Source organism: Helianthus annuus, chromosome 16, assembly GCF_002127325.2.
Source record: "Helianthus annuus cultivar XRQ/B chromosome 16, HanXRQr2.0-SUNRISE, whole genome shotgun sequence".
NCBI classification, from domain to species: Eukaryota; Viridiplantae; Streptophyta; class Magnoliopsida; order Asterales; family Asteraceae; genus Helianthus; species Helianthus annuus.
Window position 1 is genome coordinate 155,732,074 of NC_035448.2, and position 18,835 is coordinate 155,750,908.

Genomic DNA, 18,835 nt, shown 5'->3' on the forward strand with positions numbered 1-18,835 from the left:
ATATCCTTCGAGGTCCATCATCATCTATCAAATCCTTATCCTTCGAGCTTATCCTTCGAGCTTATCGAAGGATCTAAATAAACCTTCGATGACTCATCCTTCGATGAGTCATCTTTCGACAACTCATCCTTCGACACACACATCACAACCAAATCTAACTTTTGGCCAAGTCAAACCAGGAGGATGGTTGACTTGGTCAAACTTACAAGACTGACAAAGACATCGTTTTATATTGGACAAGATACAGACAAAGTACAGACACAAGTGCATCAACAGAACCCTAGGCCAGTAGTAACTTCCTCATAATCAAGAGGCACACTAGGTTCATACCGAGGCATATCCTCTTCATCGGGCATTTTGGTATAGTTGTGTCTCAAAGGGGGTGGACACGCCTTATATCCTACGCCTTTCACATTACCTTTCAGTTTTTGAACGTCTATGATGTGATCGAGCACAAATCGGGAGTTAGAATAACTCTCCAATTTTTGCTTGATTGCATCATGCTCGCATTTGGCAATGGCTAACTCCTTTTTGGTTTCCTCAACAATGTTAATGTAATCGTTAATACTAACTTGTTTATAATAAACAACTTTGTTCAATTCGGAAACACTTTTCTTTAGGGTTTCAATTACAGATTTAAAATCCTTTTCGTTTCAAGTTAACGCCATGTTTGCCTCTTTGCACTTAGACAATTCAATAACCAAACTTTGATTGTGACTATGAACCGTTTCGGATTCACGTTTCAATTCAGCACATTCATGTTTCATCTTAGCACAATCACTACATATGCTAGGAGTTTCAGATTTTACCTGACTTGTAGGAGCTGTGACATTACCCATGAAGGCAGTCTGAGAAGAGAAAGATCCATCTTCAGTGAAAATCTTCTCCATTTCTTTCGATGTAGCATCAGCTTTCTTGATCAAGTCAGATTTTTGAGTTTTTGTCTCCTTGGCATCATCTGACAAATTATCAGCTTCAGAATCAGTTCTTTCATTCAAATTTGATTCTTCATCCGAACTGCCACTGTATCCCGAACTGTCATCTTTTCCCGAAGATTCACCATCATTGACATTCTTGACAATTTCAGCATGAAACGCAGTTCCTCCTTAATCTCCACTTCCAAATTGTACAGACCAGGAGTCATCGGCTTTATTCGAGTTGGACGTGGATGTACTTGTTTGATATATGAAAGGATTTTGGTTGCCTTGTTGAGGTTGAGCTTGAGATGGTTTTGGAATATAGGCATTTGGATCAAAAACCGGAGTAGTAGTTGATTGAGGAAACGGAAAGGAACTTGTATTGGACACAAATGCAGTTTGCAATTTTGGTTGCTGGGCTGCCCTGGATCGTGCCAAGGCGTCGAATCCTGGAAGGTACATTTCTGTATTCTGAAGAGCGGGAACTCGTTTAGCTTTCCTGATTTCTTCATCATTCTTGTGTTCCAGTTTCTGAATGAACTCATAGATGTTAACTGTATCTAGAGTACCCGTATGCTTCAACAGCTCAATAAACGAACTCCACTTTGGGGGTAAAGCATCAGCAAACCTATTCACCATATCCTGTTGAGTGGCCAAAACCCCATAAGCAAACATTTCACTAATCAAATGATAAAAACGTGTAGTCATATCATTAAGGGTTTCATTTTCCAAAAACTGAAAAGATTCGAATTTCTTCTTCAACAGATCATGACGTGTCTTTCTAGTAGCTGCATATCCTTCTCCTCTCGCTACCACAAGATTCTGTATGTTTTGATTTTGATTCGACACCAAAGCCCATTGACTTGCACTTATGGATGGTTGAGGAAACATATTTCTTGCCCACGCGGCTGCGGAAGTTTGATCTTGACCTGGTTGTGGGTCCATACTCCAATCCCACAGACTTGTGCATCTCATGATTGGTGTATGTTTGTGAAGAACTGATCACACTCTTGAAAACAGACTGTTAACACACTTTTGGAAGTCCTCTGTTAAAAATTTACAAGTATCGACGAAACTAAATTTTTTTTTTTTTAAAAAACTCCTTTGGCGAAACAAAGGGCTTGACGAAACGGATTTGTTGTTTTTGGTCCTTTTAATTTAACGAAACACTTTTGGAAATTTGGGCCCAACAGTTTTGGCGAAACAAGGTGATCTGTGAGCCCAATACAATATGACAAAACAAAATGCTTTTGGGCTTTCACAAAAAACCCCAACACTTGAAATCAACGGTTTTAATGATAAAACAAATTTTAATAAGGGCTCACAAGTGTCAGCTTATACTCTTCAACGGCTTCACAGATTTTAATAAATGACAACAACAGATTTTAATATGGGCTCAATGAAAGTCAACGAAACAATTTTTTTTTAAACAATATTCACCCACTAATCGTTGACGAAACAGGGAATGTCAAAGCCCAAAGGATTTTCTTTGTAGGCCCACTTCTAGTTGACGAGAAAGATTAAATCCCCACTAAGCGACGAAACAGAATATTATGAAATCTTTTAAGTTTTAAGCTTTTGTTTTGTTTAGTATAGTTGACGAAAAGGATTTAAGCCCACAAAGTAATTGGCGAAACAGAATTCAAAGCCCAAAAGTTGTTTCGTCAACTGTATTTTGGCGAAATGAAATTTATGTGTTTCGTCGAATATAATTCACGGCGAATAGAATTCTTTTTGGTCAATTTTTGATTCGCCAAAAAGTGGTTCACAAGGAAGGAACTTCATTTCCCTGATTTCTCCGATGCTATAAGTAATATGTCAGCAAGCAACAAAGGTATTCTTGTCTATTCACATGCAATGTCTGGGTGGGTGTTTGTGATAATCACCTGTCAATGTAATTCCACTGGCTTAGCTTTCTCTTTAGCTGGTAAACAATCCGAATGGAGATATATCTCTTGCAATCCCCCTATCCTTGATCTACACTTTTTCAAGGGAAAAATATATACGATACACACCATGAGTCAGTTATATGAATTCACGCTTAATCCAGTTCCTACCTTTATCCCACAAAAAATGAAGAATTTCTCGCTGTTACACGTCAGATATAGGAACTTTATAAGTTCAGGTGAAAAACTTTATGTGATGACTAAAGTAAATAATGATTTTGATACTCTTGAAGTTGATTTTGATGAAATGAGATGGGTGAATTCGGAAAAGACAATAGCAGAATATAAACTTTTTGTAAGTGACTTGAAGTGTGATGCTGCTATTAGGCCCGATCCATGGGCCCACCCTTGGACACAGTACGGGAGGATTAATCACGCTGATTATGGCAATCAAAGTAAGGAGAAGGGCAAATGTTTGACTACATACATGTGGTACTTCCCCCATGATTGCTTGATTGATAACAACGCTGGTTCGTTCTCCTTTTTTATTTTAAGATTATTATAATGTTACAGTTGTTGATCTGGATTTACATATGTTCAACATTTTCGAAAGTTCTTATTTTCATAAGGGGTGGTTGGTTGGGTAAAAATTCCATCAAATTTCCTCACTTTTTTTTTTTCACATTCCTTGGGTAGATTTCTTAAACACACTGCATGGGTATTTAATCAATGCCAAGGAATGTGAAAAAAAAAAAGTGAGGAAATTTGATGGAATTTTTATAAAAAAAAGTGAAAAAAAGTCACTTATGAAAATAAAACAATTTTATTTTCATATTAAAACATTTTTTTATTTTCATAAGTGACTTGTCCTCGATAGATGATCCTTCGGACCATCTATCGGATCCTTCGGGATAGACAACATGGGCTGGGTATAAATACCCATGCAGTGTGTTGTGTTTCACTAAGATGCACATAGACAGAAAGTTAGAGAGAGTTCTGTCCGAAACACACACACATCCACTTTGAGAGTTTGCAAACTGATTGTAAACATTGTGCTTGTAACCGGAACCTTCATACGTATTAATACAGTGGTGTTAATCGGTGAACTTTTGTGTGTTGTTTCTCTACTTGCTTCATCCCGGTTTGCCTACTAGCTTGGATTCCGCACTTGCTAGTGGGTTAGTATAACAAGGTTTAGGTTCGTAATCCTCCGCGAAAAGGGACCTACAAGTGGTATCAGAGCTTGGCTCTTTACCTTGTTTAAAACCGGGTTGTTCGAGTTCTTGGTGTGTTTGGACACTAGGTTTAGCACCCGTTTTGGTGGTTTTTGTTGCTTTTCTAAACTGAAAAACGGCTTCTAAACTTTCGGGAGTGTTCAAGGTTGGGTTGGGTAACTTGAAAACTTGTTTTTAAGAGACTTTGATTTTTCCGGCCATTTTCCGATCATATTTCCGGCGACTGGTTGTGGATAAGGTGTTGTCCATTTTGGGAAAACTTTTCAAAGTTTGGTGAAAAGTTGTGTCTGCACATACCTTCTGCCGAAAGTTGTGCACCAACCCATCACCTTTCCCACCTACCCGTCAACTTTGTGTCAGTGTGTCAGAAAGTTCCGAAAGATATCCTTCGACTTCGAAAGATCATCTTTCGATCAGAGACAGCTCGAAAGATTAGCATCCTTCGAGTAGTCTTTCGAAGTCTAAGAATTATCCTTCGTGTTTGGAATCTTTTCGAAAGATAGTAGTCCGAAAGATAAGGATTCATCTCAAAAGATAAGGATCTTTCTTTGTGAATCTTTCGAGATCAGTATTCGAAAGATAAAGATCTTTCGAACTGTGAATCTTTCGTGATAATTGGTCGAAAGATAAGGATCTTTCATTGTGAATCTTTCGAAGACTTTGCTCGAAACTCAACAGTAATCTTTCGATCACTGTTGATCATTCGAACTAGTCTTGATCTTTCGAACAGAATTTTATCTTTCAATTCTTGTCTGTTTAAACTTGTTAGGCCCTAAAGTGTGAGACTGACGCATCAAATTAACACAACGAACTATGGTTACGAACTGGGCTTTACCGGGTTAGTTTATATTAGGTTTTGGACCTTTATAGGTCACTTGGGCCAACCTTTAGGCCATGTGGGCCAAGCAGGCCCAAGGGGAGCCCATGTAGGGACTTGGGCTTAGGTATGTATATAAACAAGTTTCTAACTTGTTTTAGGGTTGGACATTCATAGTTACAGATTTCCTAGAGAGAGAGCTAGAGAATTCGTTTTTGGTTGTGAACACTTGTACCAGACGGTTTTGCTTTTCAAGTAATAGAATCGTGTGCAAGTGTTTAAAGGTGATTCGGTTTGTTCTTCGTTTCCATATTTTCGGTTCGTATTTTCATATTTTTCGATTTATCTTGAATCATCTTGTGATTGGATTCCGCACTCTCACAAGATTGTTTGATATCATTAAAAGATCCGGTTTCACGGGACTTACAAGTGGTATCAGAGCCATTGAAGCCATTCAAGGGCTCGGTTTTGATATCAATCGGATTCAAGAAGTTTCATATATTACTGATCCGGTTTGTTGAAGTGTGTTTGCAGATCTGTTCATCGACTGTTCTTAAAAATTCATTGAAAAATCACTGATTTTGGTTCTGTTGATTTCAGCATTGGTGTTTGCTGATTTTTCGGGATTTCGGTGCAACAGATTCAAAGATTACAATATCTTTGAATTTTGGAAATTGCTGAAAAGTCGGGATTGCGAGTAAACAGTTCTTATCACTTTTGTTTTGCAGGTTACGACTCGCAATCTCTTAGTTGCGGTTCATCACGTTTCAGTTACGACTCGCAACAGTTGCTGGTTTCGGTTCATCCTGCCCAGTTACGACTCGCAATCAGTCTTGGTTTCGGTTCATCTTGCCCAGTTACGACTCGCAACCGGGGTTCCATCCGATCTTGTATCAGTCATCGTTCAGTTGAATGCAAGTTTCGGTTTGTTTTGTTATTCATTGTTTGTTATTTGATCTTAATATTACATCTTGAATCGCCTTGTATTTGATTTCCGCGCTCTTACAAGGTTTAGATTGATATCATTGTGATCCTCACGGGTTTTACAAGTGGTATCAGAGCCTTTAGAACCTATTTCTAGGCTCGGTGTGATATCAAAGATTCAAGATTTTCGTATTTTTGGTTTGGTGTTCATCGCGTTCTTCATAGAGTTCATCGAATTTTTATAAAAAGAATTTTTATAAAAATTCCACATATTTTGGTGCTTCAATTGTTGAAAAAGTTGTTAAAAGATTAAACATAATCTTTTATTTTTAAAAATAATAAAAGATCTTGTTTTTTTTAAATTTTCACAAATTTCGGGATTTGTTGACTTGAAAGATTGTTTTGAAATTCAAAAAATCCACTGTTTCCAAATCTTTTGGTTTCGAGTCCTCTTCCTCCATTGTCGCAATCACTGTTCCAATATTCCACATTTAAAGGACAAGTCGCAACCAGCCAATCATCCACCGACTCTTCCAACTTGCAATCATCAACTGATCATCTGAGTCGCAATCATCAACTCGCAATCAAGTTAGATCATCAACAGGTAAATGTGACGTCATTCTTCAAGATTTTGCAGGATTGTTGAAGATTCCGGCGAATCTATGAAGATTCCGATGAAGATTTGATGTTTCCGATGAATTTTCCGATGACATGTTGAAGTTTCCGATGAAGTTTCCAGTCGCAATCAAGAACAACAGGACTCGAAACCAATGATTACGACTCGCAACCTCGAGATTGCGACTCATGGTTGCGACTCATTTTGGCCTGTTGCGACTCATGGTTGCGACTCGCAATCTCATGGTTGCGACTCAGTTATCCTGGTTGCGACTCATGGTTTTGACTCGAAACCTTGGGTTGCGACTCATGGTTACGAGTGAATAGTAACAGTGTTTGTTTTTACTTTTGATTTTTATCACTGTTAAATTTGGAAACTTATATGTTGTTTGTGATGTGCAGAAAATGGACCTAAAGTTTATTGCTTCTCACAATCAAGTTGCGTATTTAGCACCTCCACCTGTAAAGCACAAGCAGTTGTACATGTCTTTGATTAAAGGCTTAAATACTTGCCGTATTGTTCACGCTCTTCGAGACAATCCGGTTGTGTATGAAAGTCTTATACGAGATTTCTGGAAGACTGCAAAGGTGGATATTATTGAAGGAAAGGGAGCGATAGCTGCTGAGATCGACGGAACGAAGATTATTGTGACAGAGCAGGTTATCAGGGAAGTGTTGCAGTTTAATGATCAAGAAACGGATCCAATCGAGCTTGCTGCTGGAGCGATTGAAGCTATCTTGCCACGTCTAAGCTATGAAGGAAGATTTCCTCCCCTGGTCAAAAAGTTTGTTCATCCATACTGGCGTTTGTTATTGCACATGTTCCTATTGTGCATGACAGAGAACCGAGGGGGAATTGATCAACTAAACTCAACGCAGACGGCTGCATTGATTTGCGTGATTACAAATGAGCCGTTCAACTATTCACGATACATTCTAGAAGCAATGAAAAGGAATGCTATTGGGTTACGAAAGGATAAGTTTTGGTGTATCCTAGATTTGTGCAGATGATTCTAAATGCTCGTTATCCTGAATTGAAGAGATCGGGTAACACGCTGGAGTTAAAGCCCATGGGTCCTTCCTGCTTTGGTACCCTTACAACAAAGAAAGGAACAGAGAAGAAGTTTGAGGGTTTGATTGAGTTAGAGAAGTTCGGTCAGTTTGCAGAGACCGAAAATGTTGTTGAAAATCCAGTCAGGGCACTAGCCGTACCTGCACGTGCCATAGTTGCTGAAGAACATGACATTCAAAGGAGTACTGAAAATGAGCCAGAGCCAGAGCGTATCACTATTAACTCTGACGATGAAGGTGTTGAGATTGCATGTGATTCTGATGATGATGACTTTGAACTTCCTCCTGAAGTCAATGCTGATGCTGTTTCTACTGTTAATCCGGTGATTTCTGCAGAGAATTTGGCTCTGTTGTTAAAGAAAGTGGCTGACACGATGGGTAATCCTCCTACCAATCTGTCAGTGTCTACTGAAGAGCCTGAAGAAAGCCCAAGGGATTCTGATGATATTCCGCTAAAAAGGAAAAGACGGGATCCTAGACCCGGAATGTTTATCGAACAAAGCAAAGATCAATCCGTAACTGTTGCTGATGATGCTGAAGGTTTATATAAGTTTGATTTCGAAACAAGTGTTGATGACACCACCACTACTACAGATAATTTCTTTGAGTCTGATGCTGGAATTCAAGGTGATGATACAGTTATGGCAAATGTTGAAGCTCAAAGTGAAGCAGTGCCTAGTGTTGAAGCTCACACTGAAGCTGGGCCCTCTGAAACTGTTAGTGCTGGACCTTCTGGTACTATTCATGAAGAACCGGGCAGTTCAAGTGGTAAACGGCCTATTGAACCACTCAGAATGCCTTTCGACAGTGATTCCAGTGATGATGATGAGTTTATAAGTATGAGAGAAATGAAGAAACGCTTGGTTGTGCTCGAACAAGATTCCATTCATAAAGATGCGAAGATTATACAACTTGAAGACACCATTGTGAAGAAAGATCAACAGATTGAGCAACTGCAGGGAGATGTTGGTCTATTGTTCAATATTGTTTATGATCTGCGAGGCAAGCTTGAAAAGAAATTTGGTCAAGAGTTTTCTGATCCCACTGATGTAGAGAACAGAAAGAAAGCTTTTGAGAAAGATAATGCTGAAAAGGCTGCTGCTATGGAAAAGTACTTTGAAAGGGTTACTGATCCAGAAGCAGAGAAAGCGAAAGCAGAGAGGTTGAAGAAGAAGAGAGAGTTTGTAATTCTGAAGAACAAAAATGCAAATCCTGATGATGAAGATGCACGTGCTACACATCATTTGATGGATGTTGGTGAAACTCTCTACGACAAGAAAGGGAATCGATCTGGTGTTGTTAGCTGGGGTTATGATCATGACCGTAACAGGTGGTGGATTAAAAGAAAAGTTGGACCAGTCGAATGGTACAAGCGTTCAGGGCAATTTCAGTCATTCACTAAGGTAGATTTAACAGATTTGGTAAATAAACCTTATGTGGATGATAAGCTTAATGGACCTGGTCATATGTTCTTCGAGAGATTGAAAAGGGAAGTTGCAAAAGGTTTTCCCTCGATGCGTACAGCAGATACCACTGTTAAACCAGCGAAAGGAATCAGAGATCCATATACAAACAAGCGGATGAAGATAGTGCACTGGCCCGCTACTGACAAAGAAAAGACAATTCCTTTGGTAAGAAAGATTCCGAAAGGGGCGCTGAAGACAATGCATTTTTGGGCGTATAATGAACGTCTTGGTCAAGCTGTGATTGTTTGTGATGGAGATGAAAGCTACTGTTTGGTCGATCAGATTGATTTGTTGAATCTTGCAATTGAAGATATTGAAGTACTGGCGAGCAACCAAATCAGAGCTACTGAAAAGTATGAAGAAATTGCTAAGGGGTGGACGTCTGCAGTAGCCTCTGTTATGCATATTCATAAGCGGGGATTTGGTGGATACAAGGACAATATGAGTGGTGGTCATCAAAGCAGCTGAAGACAGAAGAACCTGCATGCATAAACCTAGGGGGAGATTGTTGGAACCTGAAGGTTTATTCATGTAGGTTAACAATGTTTAGGGGTTGATCTTGTAATTAGTTTGTTTATGTTTTGGGTTAAACACTTGTGGGTTGGGCTAGAATGGTAGTGGCATGGGCCTAGGTTTCGGCTTGCATGTTTAGTATTTAAAAGAAGTAAGAAATGATCAGCAAAAGGTACCGTTTAAATTCAGTACTTTGATTTGAATTTGATTTGTCTTCAATCTGATGACAAAACGGTTAAACAAAAATATTTTCTCTTTTTCTTAGTTTATAACTTTGTATATAAAGTGTCCTTTCTCTAGTAAATGGTAAATTTGCGCAAAAATCCAAGATTTATGCACAAATTTAGGGGGGGAGAGGAACATATAGATAGATATAGAGTTTAGGGGGAGAAAACTCAGAAAAGAAAAAAAATACAAAAAGAGTTTGATGTATATATATGTATTGCTTTAGGGGGAGAAATTGAGAAAAATACAAAAACATTAGAAAAATGAAAAAGCCAAAAAGAAACATTGCATGATATGGGAAGTGAAATAAATGTTCGTGTTAAAGGGTTTGACTAACACATGTAAGGTGCCATAGCTGAAAAGACTAGGATCTACTGCGATATGTTGATAGGCTTGACGCTCAACATGATAAAAGATACTAAGTGATATAAACATAACGAACTATGTATCATGTGGGTAACATACCAAAGGCGTATGATTTTATGGTCTTAAATCTTGCGTTGATAGATAGCCAACATCTGAGGTTTCGGGTCTTTATATTGTTGAATCATCCGAGGATATCTTGGTTGTCCTTCTGCTTAGAACTAAAATTGTACATGACCCCAGGAAAGAAAGTCACTTGGAATTAGCTCATTTCTATTTGAATGTCTGTATGTTTCCCGATACACACAATTTTGATCTGATTCTGAAATCTTCTCTGAAAAAAGTCGTGTACCTCCTCTGCTGCATCCAGATATATGCTGACCTGGAGGTGCTAGGCAACGACAGCTTCTGCTGCATCCAGATACATGCTGACCTAGCTGTATGTTGTCGCGCTGTAGATCTAAACACCCGAAAGAGGCCCTCTAGTGCCCAAAAGAAACCCAAACAAACCTATATCAAATTGAGAAAAACTCATTTGATCTGTATATTATATCACCTCTGCAAAAGATCTATTCTGTTCTCTTCTCAATCCACTCCCAGTTAAGATTTCAGAAATCTGGATTGGACTTGTGAAATATGTGGTACGGAAGATACTTGCATGATAGAGTGTGCTGTTTATTTCCGGGATTTGATTAGTATTTCTTTGTGTGTTCATTGTTAAGAAATCAAAACATGATGAAACAGATTATATGCAGACCTAGACACAGTCAGGATATCTTAAAGGATGACATCAGTATACTCACTTGTTACGATGAATCGTTGTGCTTACCTTGATCGCGGGGGTATGCCTTGGAATGGGACACACGGGTATAATAGTATAATATCGCCTTAAGCATATCACGAAGTTGAAAATTAAAAGTTGAGCGTTAAAGTTTAAGTGGACAAACATATTGGCAATCGCATAGACCAGTCTGATTAGGCTCGTACTGAAAAGTGTTCCTTAGTCTGCCTGAGAACGAGTTTTGATCCCATTGCAATTGTAATTGTATATTATGGTAGTTGTTTATATTTTGAATTTTTATTTGTTTTAGTTCTTAAGTTAAAAAAAAAAATAAAAAAAAATGAAAAATTCAAAAATCCAAAAATAGAGTGCTTATTTGTTTCTTAAAATTAAAAAATTATAACCGTTCTTGAAGATTTGACTGATCATCAAAAGTTAAAAGAATTTAAATCGTGAAATTTTATGTACCTAGTGTTCATGTGGTACTCTCCCTGTTGCATAAGAAATGTTTGCTTATGAGTTTGTGAGCATGTGCAGAATTTGATTTCAATCAAGAACAGGGGTTGATGAAGACTGAGATGTTGTTAGTTGCTGAAGAAGTCTGAAGCAGCACAACAACAAGATGTACCTGAGTCAGAAGAACCGGATACGAGACGCCATCTGACAGTGAAAGTACATTCAAAGAAGTATCGTGAACCTGCTTGAAAGACAAAGACTGAAGAAGAAAAGAGCTGTTGAGAATCCTCCTCTCACATTCTTTTTAACAAGATTTTCAAGCAAAGCTGATCGAGATCCTGATATGAAGCTAACCACAGAATCTGAAGAAAGAGACCCAGTGCTGAGAGTTCAGAAGTCAAGAACTTCCACTACATCTGCAGCATAGTGACAACCATAGATTTCGTTGAAGACATTGCTGAATTCAAGTCATGAAGACAATTTGATGGCATCAGTCTAGGGGGAGATTGTTAGGCCCTAAAGTGTGAGACTGACGCATCAAATTAACACAACGAACTATGGTTACGAACTGGGCTTTACCGGGTTAGTTTATATTAGGTTTTGGACCTTTATAGGTCACTTGGGCCAAGCTTTAGGCCATGCGGGCCAAGCAGGCCCAAGGGGAGCCCATGTAGGGACTTGGGCTTAGGTATGTATATAAACAAGTTTCTAACTTGTTTTAGGGTTGGACATTCATAGTTACAGATTTCCTAGAGAGAGAGCTAGAGAATTCGTTTTTGGTTGTGAACACTTGTACCAGACGGTTTTGCTTTTCAAGTAATAGAATCGTGTGCAAGTGTTTAAAGGTGATTCGGTTTGTTCTTCGTTTCCATATTTTCGGTTCGTATTTTCATATTTTTCGATTTATCTTGAATCATCTTGTGATTGGATTCCGCACTCTCACAAGATTGTTTGATATCATTAAAAGATCCGGTTTCACGGGACTTACAAAACTTAACAGTTTGTGTTTGTGAAGGATCTCAATTAATATTTGATCAAAATGAGTTGTACTAGTCCGTGGGATTGGAGTTTGGACTCACGATACAATCAAGAGTTAGTCACTGCTGCAGATTGGGCAAAGAGTATGATTCCACAGCCTTCAATCAGTGCAAGTCAATGGGCTTTGGTGTCAAAGCAAAATCAAAACATGCAGAATTTTGTGGTAGAACAAGGAGAAGGATATGCAGCTACTAGAAAGATACGCCAGGATCTGTTGAAGAAGAAATTCGAATCATTTCATTTCTTAGAAAATGAAACCCTAAATGATATGACTACTCGTTATTATCATTTGATGTGTGAAATGTGTTATTCTGGTGTTCGTCCTTCTCAACAGGAAATGGTAGCACGGTTTGCTGATGCTCTACCTCCAAAGTGGAGCACATTCATAGAGTTTTTAAAGCATGCGGGTGTTTTAGATGCTGTCAATGTTAATATCTATGAATTCATTCAGAAGTTGGAGCAAAAGAACGAAGTGGAAATTCGAAAAGCCAAAAGGATTACACCTACTCAAAGCACGGAAGTGTATTTGCCTGGTTTTGGACCTTCAGCTAGTTCTAGTTCTGTTCAGCAACCGAAGCTTCAAACGGCATTTGAATCCAATACAAGCTCTTCTCCGTGTCCACTGTTCAATCAAACCTAAGTACAAGCCCAAGTTTCCACAACACAGCCTCAATTTGATCCAAGTGTTGATTGTGGTCCGGACACACAGTTAGGAAACGATGATCAAACAAGAACTGCGTTCTATGCTGAAATTGTCAAAAATGTCAATGATGATGAACCTTCGGGAAATGATGACAGTTCAGGATATAGTGGCAGCTCGGATGAAGAATCAGGTTTAAATGAAAAATCAGATTTAAACGAAAGAACTGAATCTGAAGCTGATAATTTGTCGGATGATGCCAAGGAGACAAAAGGTCAAAAATCTGACTTGATCAAGAAAGCTGATGCTACATCGAGCGAAATGGAGAAGATTCTCACTGAAGGTGGATCTTTCTCTTCTCAGATTGCATTTGTGGATAGTGTCACAGATTCTACAAGTCAGGTTCAAGCTAAAACTCCTAGCATATGTAGTGATTGTGCCGACATGAAACTTAAATGTGATGAATTGAAACGTGAATCTGAAACGGTTCATAGTCACAATCAAAGTTTGGTTATTGAACTGTCCAAGTGCAGAGAGGCAAACATGGTGTTAACTCAAAACGAAAAGGATTTTAAATCTGTAATTGAAACCCTAAAGAAAAGTGTTTCCGAATTGAACAAAGTTGTTTATCATAAACAAGTTAGTATTAACGATTATATTAATCTTGTTGAGGAAACCAAAAAGGAGTTAGCCATTGCCAAATGCGAGCATGATGCTATCAAGCAAAAGCTGGAGAGTTATTCTAACTCCCGATTTGTGCTCGATCACATCATAGACGTTCAAAAACTGAAAGGTAATGTGAAAGGTGTAGGGTATAAGGCGTGTCCACCCCCCTTGATGAACAACTATACCAAGATGCCCGATGAAGAGGAAATGCCGCGGTATGAACCCAGTGTGCCTCTTAACGTTGAGGAATTTGCTACTGGGCTAGGGTTCAAACCGGACAATTCATCGGAGGGCTCATCTGATAACAAAGAAAAGTCATCATGTGCTTCAAATCAAAGTCCTCCAACTATTGAGGAATGTGATTCTTCAGATGATGAATCAGATGTGAATGACCAGGATGAATCACTTGATGAGGCGAAAGGAGTAGAAATTCCAATTGAGAATCATATTCTTTGTGATCCTCCTACTCCTGTCGTGCAACCTGTTGCCAAGAAAGTGATAAATCATGTCAAAGATGTCACGAATGACAAAGAAAGTGTGTTTGCTGTTAAAAGCAATGACTTGTTGTATACTTTAATCGGTGATAGTAAAATTTATTCAGACAAAGATTTTCCAATCAAAAACGTCAATCAATCCTTGATTGACAAAGTGTTTGAAGATACTACAAACCAGTTTTTGGGAAAGAAAATCCCTGGAGTTACTGTAACTCAATGTGATCCAATTCCAAAGGCTGAAATTAGAAAACAATTTGGAAATCAGAAATCACCGACAAAGCAACAACCAATTGCTTTTAAGGGTAAACAACAACAACGAGCTCCAAAGCCAAAGGCTAAGGTTGAATCAAAAGGAGCTCGTTACATGAAGAAAGGAAAAGATGTTAAATTTGTAGCATCAAGAGGTACAGATAAAATTGAGACTTTTGAAAACAAATCAAACACTGATTTTGTACAACAAGTCAAGATTTTGAAACGAAATAGCGATAACAATTACACCCAACACACAAACGGGTGTGATGAACGAGCAAGTACCTCAGGTTCTACAGGTTCGACATCTGCTAGTCGAACAAATTCTCCTAAGTTTGTTGAAAGGAGAACTTGTTTCAAATGTGGGAAGTTTGGGCACATCATTAAAGACTGCACAAACTCACCCAAACCAAATTTTGTTGAAAGAACCCCCACTGAACGAGGTCACTTACAACGTCGTCCTGTTTCTCCAAAACATGATAAACGCACTATTAAAGAACAAGAAACAAAACAACGACATAAAAATGTAAAGGTGATCGAAAAGGCTTTAAAACCGGAAACGGCGGTTAAAAGGAAACCGAGTTTGTCACAACCATTAAAACCAGAAATTGTACATAATACACAATCTGGTAAACAAAAACAAAAATCTGGTAAACAAAAACAAACTTGGAAACCTAAATCAGGTGAAAGTTCAGGGGGAGGTGTTGTGCTTGAAAATTATCAAGAGGTTGAAATTACATTTCTTGATTCTCAGGGGCAACCCAAGTCTATGAAGGCTTGGGTCCCACTCTCCAACTAACCTCTGAGTGAGTGTGCAGGAAGTTCCTGGAGGAACTATCGATAGTCATAGGATTATCGATAGTGGAACGTTCTTGCACAAGATAGGCGACAGAAGAAATTGTTGCCTTTGGTGGAGAGAGGGAAGAAGAAAAGAACACAAAAAGTCTGATGAAAGAATGTGTTTGAATGATGGTGCAAAAATTCGACCAAATGGAGAACGTGACAAAATTTTGGTCATTATGGTTTTTGATCGGGTCCTCAGGAACGAATGAAGTGAAATGTGTGCCGATGCCTTGGCTTGGATTGAACATTCACACACCATTTCTGAAAGAGAAAGTCAAAGACCTTCGCTGGTACAATGTGGAAGACCAGCCGGACCCGGAGGTTTATGATTTTATTGTTGTCAAGAGACTTTTCAGTAGTTGCAAATTCGACTTTGAAGTCCACACCGGGTGGATATCCAGTTGGGAGAGTGTTTAGATTCCTTGCAATGCACAGAACAGTTGCAGGATACGCCTCTAAATTCTTAATCTCTCCTATACTTGTCGATATTTAAGCTACTTTGTGAATTTTTATTATCTCATACAGCACTCTTTGGCCTGACACGTTGATCTCAAATATCACCTCACACGTGATTGTTTCTTTGTGAAACTCGTCAATGTTGTCATGGTCCGCACCGCTTACCGACATGCCAACTGATTTCTCCAAAATTCAATTAAATCTTTCCTGATTAAAATTAATTTTGGTAAATGGCATTAAGGTCAAGCAAGAGTAAACCAACATCGGAAAATCATTTTTGTAAATATCTTTGTGTGTTTTTTAAATTTATCTTAGTTTATTGATTTTAGGGGGAGTAAATCCAAAAATCTGAAAATACAAAAACATCGAAAAATTTCAAAAACACAAAAACAATAGAAAAACAAAAATGAGTTTCCTGGCGAGCAAAAGAGAAAATGATAGTACATCAGTGGTCTGTCCAAACCTCTTTAAAACCTTAAATGAAAAACGATAAGCAGCTCTATATAAGATGTATCGGTAGGCTCACAATCTTTTTAAAGTGTGCAGGGTGATATAAATCTTAATCGACTGAAGACCAGGTGGGAACCATTCATTGGCATATGGTCTTAGTACCGAAATTTCGTTTGATAGATTGCCGAGGTTCTGAGATATTCGGTCTTTATGCTGCTTATCATCTGAGTATCATGGTTGTATCTTTTACCGAAAAATAAAGGGGACGCAAGTCTAGATCTTCCATGATACTGTACATACGTGTACATATTACATACTGCATTCGACCTCAATAAGTGATAAACAATCACATGTCCATCAAATAAGTGATAATATATCACATTTATCCGGGTGTCAAGTTCGTCTCTCTGCTGTACGGAAGTACTGACCTGTTCACGGACTTGCACCTGTGCCCTCATGCATACGAAAATCAAGTTCCTCATCAATAAGTGATTATATCACATAGGGCTTGTTTTCAAATCAAATAAGTGAGTATCTCACAGCTTATACGGTCAAACAGATGATAATCGGTATATTCACCGGTAAGATGAACTCTCGTGCATACCTTGATACGGGAATGTGTCGTGATGTGGATGAACACCGGTCGGATAGTATAAATCATACCTTAACGTATCCCCTCGCCATGATTACATCTGATAAGTTGAGCTTAAGTGGACAACAATACCGATAATTGTTATAGGATGCTTATCTTAATGTTAACTAACTGAACAACAAGAGTGTTTTGGCATGACCGTACACTGATATGATTCTCTTACCCTCGAAACTCGCAAAAAGAATGTCTGTATATATTTATTTACTGCTTAACTTTTATTGTTTTTCTTTTAAACAGTTTCGTCGTTTGGTGCATATCAGCACGACATTAGCGGTGATGTCGTTTGATAACACTCAAAGGATTTTAAATTGTTGTTTTTTAATTTCAAAAATACCAAAAAGATGTTAGGCTTGTTTTAATATAAACTTTATAAAAGCCAAAAAGATTTTCTTTCTACTTTATTTTCGATCGTACGATGTTGGAGCTCGAGTCTTCGTTACCTGAAACCTGACTGAAAACCGAATTGACTAAATCTTCATAAACGGTCGAAATTTGCAAGTTTTGAAAGTTAAAGGCTAAAATTGACAAATTTATTAAACTTTCAAACTGTCGGACGGTGTTTGATTATGACATGGTCATTAGTGTGTCTTTTGGTTATACTAACTATATTCCAAGCAGTTGTTCTCATTGCGCGTTTAGATTTCTTGCATGTGCAGATTCTAAAGGCTAGGAGAACATGGTCGATGACAAGCTTTGGAATAAAGACACAACGTGAAGGCACTCAACTGATGAAGATGATCGAGTTGCCGCTGGCCATCATCAACACCACAAGGATCTCACTTCATAAAGTTAAAGTATTTCACGAGCATAACTCAAGGGGGAGCTTATGTTAAGGGGGAGTTTGTCAACACACTTCCTACATGATACGGGTAGCTTGTTGATACACTCTCTGCTTTCAAGACGTGAAGACTTTGAAGATCCTCCGACTTTGAAGACGTGAAAGGACATCAGAGTTTTGAGAACTCGAAGACCAAAGACCGTCGAAGTTCGAGACGTGTCTACAACTATAGAAGATAAAGACAAAGCTACAGCCAAGGGGGAGTTTGTTGGTGCACTTGTGTCTGTACTTTGTCTGTATTCGGTCTGTATGTAAACGATGTCCTAAGTTGGTCTGTAAGTTGACCAAGTCAACTATCCTCCTAGTTTGACTTGGCAAATAAGTTGTATGTTTGTCTGTATCGAAGGATAGCCTCGAAGGATACTGTTGATCCTTCGAGGTGCTCGAAAGATATGCTTCGAATGTTAGACCTCGAAGGATCATCCTTCGAGGTCTCAGCTAATCCTTCGAGTGACTTGTCCTCGATAGATGATCCTTCGGACCATCTATCGGATCCTTCGGGATAGACAACATGGGCTGGGTATAAATACCCATGCAGTGTGTTGTGTTTCACTAAGATGCACATAGACAGAAAGTTAGAGAGAGTTCTGTCCGAAACACACACACATCCACTTTGAGAGTTTGCAAACTGATTGTAAACATTGTGCTTGTAACCGGAACCTTCATACGTATTAATACAGTGGTGTTAATCGGTGAACTTTTGTGTGTTGTTTCTCTACTTGCTTCATCCCGGTTTGCCTACTAGCTTGGATTCCGCACTTGCTAGTGGGTTAGTATAACAAGGTTTAGGTTCGTAATCCTCCGCGAAAAGGGACCTACAAATTTGTGTCGTCAAACTAGATAAGAACCAAAGTAACAAATACTATGAATCTGTGATTGAATAATCTGTGATTCAACTAATGGATTCTGTTTGTTTCATCAGATACGGTGAATGGTGCTTTGCTGAATATTCTTGACGAGTAGAGCAAGAAAGTGGGTAATTCTTCTTCTGGTAGTTCAAGTAAATGCATGTGAAGATGAAAAAAACAGTAAACATATTAGTTGTAATGTGGGAAACTTGTTGAACTTGAAAGTTGTAACTGACTAATTGTGAGTTTAAGATGGTGACAAGTTTGCACTTTTCTTGTCTTTGGTTCTTCGCTCTCAAGCAAAGGGTCTTGTTGTCTTTGGATTCTTAGTTCTCAAGCGAAGGGTGTTTAGGAATGTGTTTTATTTTGCCTTTGCGGTTTTGTTTGGCATT

At 38.5% G+C, this 18,835-nt stretch overlaps 1 protein-coding gene across 1 annotated transcript; it reads left to right on the top strand.

The window, feature by feature from the left end:
• Positions 1-3,000: 3,000 nt before the first annotated feature.
• Positions 3,001-18,596, top strand: LOC110916882. Its single transcript, XM_022161534.2, has 2 exons — positions 3,001-3,333; positions 18,518-18,596. The coding sequence occupies exons 1-2, from the start codon at positions 3,060-3,062 to the stop codon at positions 18,556-18,558; spliced, it is 315 nt and encodes a 104-aa protein (XP_022017226.2). The 5' UTR covers positions 3,001-3,059; the 3' UTR covers positions 18,559-18,596.
• The last annotated feature ends 239 nt before the right edge of the window (positions 18,597-18,835 follow it).